The sequence below is a fragment of the Leptonotus elevatus genome, chromosome 12 (genome assembly GCF_054856555.1).
Source record: "Leptonotus elevatus isolate MCC_2025b chromosome 12, RoL_Lele_1.0, whole genome shotgun sequence".
NCBI lineage: Eukaryota > Metazoa > Chordata > Actinopteri > Syngnathiformes > Syngnathidae > Leptonotus > Leptonotus elevatus.
In genome coordinates, this window is record NC_141250.1 from 11,399,561 (window position 1) to 11,406,775 (window position 7,215).

At 43.1% G+C, this 7,215-nt stretch overlaps 1 protein-coding gene across 1 annotated transcript; it reads left to right on the top strand.

The window, feature by feature from the left end:
• The first annotated feature begins 290 nt into the window (after positions 1-290).
• ackr3a (atypical chemokine receptor 3a) lies at positions 291-7,215 on the top strand. Its single transcript, XM_086092037.1, has 2 exons — positions 291-452; positions 4,497-7,215. Exon 2 carries the CDS (start codon positions 4,545-4,547, stop codon positions 5,667-5,669), a length of 1,125 nt encoding a protein of 374 aa, XP_085948163.1. The 5' UTR covers positions 291-452; positions 4,497-4,544; the 3' UTR covers positions 5,670-7,215.

Sequence of the window (7,215 nt, forward strand, 5' to 3'; positions counted from 1 at the left end):
TACTATTTATTTTCCTTTTTTTTTTTTAAGACAATCAAGTACAGAATGTGAGTACTTTGAGGACCTCTATTCAAGAGAGGTGCATCAAACAATGCACCTCTCATGAAAGTGTTCAGATGTGCGTATATATACCAGTGTTTTTTAACATGAGTGCTTATTCTCTTAAAAAGCAGGACAAGCACGTTCTTCGGCCCCTTCCGAAACCCGGCCGTGACAACGACGACCATGCCCCCCCCCCCCCCCCCCCCCCAAAAAAACCCCCGTCCAGCCTTGGAGGCGTTGCTCTCTCTGTCAGTATCAGCAAGTGCACAACGAGTCACCGAGCCATTCTCGCGCGAGGAGGACTCGGAGGAGAGACCCCGAAAGTGTACTTTAGCGGACTTGATGCAAAGCTAAGCGAAAAGCGGAGAAGCGTGCAAAGAATCTGCGAAATACTTGATCAAAAGAAAGAGGTAAGCTGCAATGATGAGTTCACGCGCTGCGGGAGAAGTGAGAGTTGAGACTTTTTTTTTTTTTTTTTACGCCGTTTTAAGAACATCTCTTTGATGAACATGTCCGTTTTTATGACACTGTTTGAGCGTTTTCCCTCCGAGACATAACAAATAATAAAATGTAAAAGAGGCTGTTTGCATGGTTTCTACGCCGAATTACTGCCATTGTCTTTCTTTCCCCCATCCATTAGTTGTGTCTGATAAGAGTACTTTGCCTCCAATGCGCTGATACAAATCAACAATTACATTGTGTTGTGTTTAGTCTGAGACAAACTGGCTCGGATTTAACAATAACGACACCGGCGACTGTTCACAGAAGAACTAGTGACAGCAGAAACTTGTGACAAAACAATATGTTGCACCTGCGCCAATCTTGTTGTGGGAGACATTAGCACATGAAACCCCTTCATTGACGTTTTACTGTCTGTGTATTGAAAGACAAAAGCTGTTTTGGGCTAATTTGTAACTGGATGCTTGCAGGGCTGAGTCACACTACACTCAACAGAGAGAGACTCATTGAACATTATTGGGTCAATGGTTAATATGTAAAAGTAAGAATCAAACAATGTGCCTTAATATCGTTTTTCTCATTTAAAATATATTATTTATTTAGTTATTAATGTTGACTGAAGCTCTTCTTTATCAGTATTGCTGTTATTATGCCTTCAAGAAAAAAATCCCTATACCCTTTAGATTCACCCCTCTTCTTTTTTGCTTAATAAAGTAGATATAAGCCATTATTACAATACTTAAGAACTAAAATGAACATTAAATAACTACAAAAGGAGGTGCTGATTTTGCACTGATTTTTGGTTAATTAAATGTTATTTGTTGATTCAAAGATGTTGCAGACTGTGTGCAGCATGCTGTTTTCAAGCTTCCAAGCAAAAATCAATGCCCTTTAAATTAATTTTTTTCTTAATTGGATACATGTATGCCATTTTTCATGATTGAAGAACAAAAATAAAGAAAGAAGCTACCAAGGTGCCGAACTAAAGATTCTGCTTTCTGTGTGTGTGAGTGTGTTTTATCTGATGGCTGTGGGTGTTAAGGGGCTAATTAGCTTGAAGCCTGCCGGGCTACCTGGCTCAGGTATTTTCCATATAATATGAGGGAATTGGAGGCCATTGTGAGAGATTATCTCTGCATTGAAAATCTCCCTGTTGCAAAGAATGGCCCTATCTGCTGTCAAGTTAAATTAAAAAACCGAGCATGGAACAACACATTACATTGTATCACAGGAGAAGCGTTCAGTTAAATAGTGGTAAAATGTTTATCGGAAATGAGAATTCTTATATGATTTACAAGCCTAATAACTCCCCAAATCCTCTATAATAATAGTAGTAAACACTTTACACTGACAGCAGTTCTGGTTAGTGATTTGTAACGTTATCTCTGATGTTACATTACCCAGCTAGCCACTGCCAGTTTTATTTCCGTACTTTACTACTGATGGATTTAGGGCAAATGTGACTTGAGACATTTCCAAGTGGAGTAGCTAATGATTAAAGCAAAAGCAAAATGCTTGCAGCTGTACGATTGGCAAATAGTTGCTTTGAATGGCACATGGCTGCTGAAACTGAGTGGAGAACGTGTGTTTAAGTTGTGTCAAATGGGTGAAAAGTCATTATTATTGTGTGTGATGTGATCCTAAAATGTCTCCAGGAGCTGTGGAATGTTTTTATTTAGTTAAAAAAAGAGGCGCGGGTTCAGAGATGTCTTAAGGCAGTCACATTTCAACCTGTCACCATGGTGGTCATCGGCCCTCCGTTTACAACGCGGAGGGGAGGCATTTTGCATGGTGTCAAGCCCCCCCGCTGATCTCGGCACACAGTTCCCCTCCGTGGGTGTACAGGTCACTGTGGGGCATTAAGCGGGGTTAAGGCAGTCGTGCTCTGGTTTTGATCCGTCTCCCCTTCTACAAAACCCCCACCCGCTCCCCGGCCGACCTCTCACATCGCGGCGGGCGGCTCGTTGGAGGAGCCGAGAGAGACATCGCAGCACACTGTGAAGCCAGTGCAGCAATTTGGCCCAAATATGTCACTATAGGCTTGCCTCATTCTAAAGGAGCGTGCCGAATTATTAGCATGCCACACTGTCTTTTATGTCACCCGTGAGCTCTCAATCATATTCATTCCTGTACATTTTTGACAGTTTGGTAAAGGCAAGGTAATGCACCTTTCTTAATATAGCACTTTTCATACACAATGTGCTTTACATGATTAAAAAATACATTTAAAAGCATGTAAAAAAAACAAGTACAGAAATAAAAGATTGGACTTAAAACCATTTATAGTTCGTTCTTCACTATTCTTCAGCTGTTGGCATCTTGTTCCATTTGTGTGCAGCATAACAGCTAAATGCTGCTTCATCATGTTTGCTTAGAACTAATTGACCCGAGTCTGCTGACCTCAGAGGCCTACTGGTTTAAAATACCATGAACATTTCTTTAATGTATTAAGGATCCTGAACCATTAAGTGATATATAGACCAGTAGCGGAACTTTCAAGTCTTATTTTATTTGGAGTAATATTCTCTGATGCCGAGCTGCAGGAAATTAGGAAATATTTCATCCGACAAAGCATCGGAGGTTTTAAAGTGCAGATTTTAAATTTTTTTTTTTTGCTGTATATGGATGGTCTCCTCATAGTGCTTGTTAATTCCATCACTGCAGTTGTGCAACTATTTGAAATGTTGTGGATATAGCGTTCCGTCGTTATTAGCTTCAGATGTTGTAAAAATGACGTGTTCAAGGTTACGAGCTGCCTTCTCTTTGATCATCTGCATGGCGACAGCTCCTCTGCGACCTTGCAAGAAGAACAAAAAGAAACAGGATTTCTTCTTTACTTCTTCAGGCACGTTATGGGAAAACATTCTTTAAAGTGGCATCAGGTTTCCCCCCCAAAGTGACCCGTGCTTTATTTTGGAATGCCAGGAACGCTCCGGAAATACACTGTTTGGGTTTCTCCATGCTGCTTCCTTATAGCTAATCTGTACTGCGCCCAAGGAGCTAATGTAAACACTTGTTTGCAACCACACGCCCTCACGCCCCTCGACGGCGCATCAATCATATTGACAGCAGACACGACGACAGACGGACTTTATTAAAGGCTGAAAGCCACGTTTGAACAAGTTAACAACATTAAGATTCTTCAGTCAGTTGGCAGACCACAGGTGATTTTATGAGCTCATGCTGCTTGATGAAACTAAAACCTGCATCCAGGAGCCAGACAGTGAGGCGAAACACTGACTTCACTTTATTCATTCATTTGTTTGTGGATAAGTGCTGTATCTCCTTGCAGTGGGGTGCGCTGTTAAAACATTTTGGTCCACACAGACTTCCACGATGGCACAACTCCTCCAAGCAGTATTATTGTGCTCAGTATGACACAAACATAGAAACAGGAGTTCAAAACACAAACATCCTATTTAAAACATTTAAAACAGCACACCTGGAAAAGAGAGAGAGAGAGAGAGAAATATTTACATAATAATATAAAGCAGGCAAACAACATGGGTGGAATGGCTCAGGTGATAGAGTGGCTCCCAAGCTGAAGGTAATTAGTTCATTCTTCAACGCTTGAATAACTTAATTTTTTTTAAATAATCTGGTAAAATTTACTCAAAATTCTCCTTTTAAAATGTACTTGGAATTTCTGAGTGAAAAGACTTTCCTAGGTTTTTCCAAGTAAATATGACTCTGTATGAGCGTAATAAAGTCTCCATGCTACCCTTCATTTCGCACCTGCCATTCAGACAGATGTTCTTGGACTGTCTATTTACATTTCTTTCAAGTGATTTCTATATATTATTGTGCTCATGTTATTGTGAAGACAACCATACCATGGGTGATGACATGTCAAAATGTTTTATGTCCGTTGTAAACCAAGGACCTTCCATACAGTCTCTGAAGGTGTCCAAATTGCCCTTGGTGGCACTGATTTGACTTCTAGAGCTAGATTAAAACATTTGCAATAATGATGAGGTCATGTCTTCTTTTTGCAGGATTCCTCAGTGTGTCTGCGGTTTGCGGAACTCCCTGCGGTTGTTGAGATGAGTCTGAGCACCAGCGAGATGGAGGACCTGTGGGAGTCCATGGGCTATCTCAACTTCTCCGACACCTTTTCCAACATTTCCAGCGTGGGCACCACCGTGTGCCTCACGGCGTTCAACCGCAGCGCCCTCTTCCACTCCATGTGTGTCCTCTACACTTTCATCTTTGTGGTGGGCCTGGCGGCCAACGCTCTGGTCCTGTGGGTGAATGTTCGCGCCCAGCGGGACTCCACCCCTCGCCACGAGACCCACACGTACATCGCCCACCTGGCCGTGGCAGACCTGTGCGTGTGCGCCACCCTGCCCGTGTGGGTGAGCTCGCTGGCCCAGCATGGCCACTGGCCCTTTGGCGAGGTGGCGTGCAAACTCACGCACCTGCTCTTCTCCGTCAACCTCTTCGGGAGCATCTTCTTCCTGGCGTGCATGAGCGTGGACCGCTATCTGAGCGTGACACGCCACCGGGAGAACCAGGGCGGTGCACGCAGGAAGCTGATCCGCCGCATGGTGTGTATCGGAGTCTGGCTTCTGGCTCTGGTGGCCTCTTTGCCAGACACATACTTCCTAAGCACAGTGAAGGCCTCGCACGGGGACCGCATGCTCTGTGGACCCGTGTACCCGGAGGTGAAGTGGATGGTGGGCGTCCAGCTGAGCTTTATTCTCTTGGGCTTCGTCCTTCCATTCCCTGTGATCACATTCTTTTACGCGTTGCTAGCCAGAGCCTTCACTTGCACGTCCTCGCCATCGTCCACCACAGTGGAGCAGGAACGTCGCGTAAGCCGCAGGGTGATCCTGGCCTACATCGTTGTGTTCCTAGGTTGCTGGGTGCCGTACCACTCCGTGCTGCTGGTGGACTCGCTCTCCCAGATGGGTATGGTGCCTCTTACCTGCGGCCTGGAGAATTTCCTGTATGTGGCCATGCACCTCACCCAGTGCCTGTCTTTGCTGCACTGCTGCTTCAACCCCATCCTCTACAATTTCATCAACCGGAACTACCGCTACGACCTCATGAAAGCCTTCATCTTCAAGTACTCCACGCGGACTGGCCTAGCGCGCCTAATCGAGACATCTAACGTTTCCGACGCGGAGTACTCCGCTGTCGCCGTTGACAATCCGCCGCAGATATGAGGAGCTCTCCATTAAAGCTTTGTGATTGAAATTCCGTCCACCAACAACAGTCGTCATATTTGACATTAAATGACATTTACAGACATTTTCTGCAACAATATCGAGAAATCCTGTGGACAGGAGCGTATCACTATCGCTGGACTGATAAAAAGCACTTAGAAAGCAGTTTTATTAGTAAAATCTCATATGTATATCTATATACGTGGTTAGCGATTTGTAAAGCCAAACCAATGTATCCAAGCCTTATATTTGTAAGGTTGCTTAATGTAGTGTTTCCCAACATTCATTGGGCCAAGGCACATATTTTACATGAGAAAAATCTCACAGGAAACACCACCCAAACTGTAGATGAGAAAAAGATACATTATTCATCGACAAGAAATTATTTTTCGGCATTAATGTGTCACTGCTCAGTGGATGGGAATCACTGCATTAGTGTATGTTTGTGTGCATGTGTTTCGAGAGATGTAGTGGGCATTGCTAGAACTGTATTAGCGAAATGGTATGTTTAATCAATCTATTTATACTCACTTGAATTGTCACTCACACACTGCTCTACTGCACTCACTTCTGCCTCATACTTTGTGTGCCCACTGACTGGCTCCTTGTTCAAGTCCTGCTCTCACACGCTAGGTATGAAAACCTCATGGCGTCACCTCAGTTGAATCCTTCAACCAAAGAAGAAACATGTTTGATGACATGTGTTTGTTCATATCTGTTGAGACTTGCTGTTACAATTGATGCAATCTCCAGATGGCATGTAAATGAGTCAAGTGGTATAATTGTACCGCTTGTTTTCAAATATACCTTCTGAAGGTTCTTTTCAGACATAAATGCTAGTTAGCCTGCTTTGCTAGCCTTTTTAATGAGTGTATGATGCCAGCATTACTACGCTTGCGTTTTTATTTTTTGCATTGTTTAGTTTTTTTTCCCCAAGCCTGCATCTTTAGCATGGATGGGCTATGGAATGTGTACAGGAATGAAACCATTACACGTGTGCATATATAGCTTATGAAACCTCTGATTATCAAATGAAAGGCTGCTGATAGTTGTCCTGCTTTGCTAGTCTTTTTAAGGAATCCTTACCATGTGTGCGCTAGGCTGTGAACTGCTTGTTAATCTCTGTTTCTAGCATTGCATTGCCTCACAGTTATGTGTAGTCACATGAAACCATTACACGTTAGTTACCTTATGAAACCTTGCGCAAAAGGTTGATCACCTGCTTCATATACACCTTTTTCCGTTACCCTGTGCCCTTGGTATTGCTGCGCTATGGTGTGTCTGCTAAGCTGCTAATGCTAGGTAGCCTGCATCTTTAACATTGTCTTGCTTTGATATGTTTGTCATAGTAACTTTAAGCCTTTTATCAGACAAAAAAAAACAACGCTTACTGCTATTTAGCCTGCTTTCCTAGTGTTTTCTACAAGCCATTCATCTTTAACGTTGTTGTCCTGTGATATATGTGCTAAATTGACCAAAACCAATATGTGTTCATATTTGCCTTATTATTCTCCTAGAATTCAATAAAGCTGCATGCTCACCGCTA

What these genes read in the sequence shown, in the direction of transcription:
- ackr3a (XM_086092037.1), top strand. Translation starts at nt 4,545, where the DNA reads ATGAGTCTGAGCACCAGCGAGATGGAGGACCTGTGGGAGTCCATGGGC.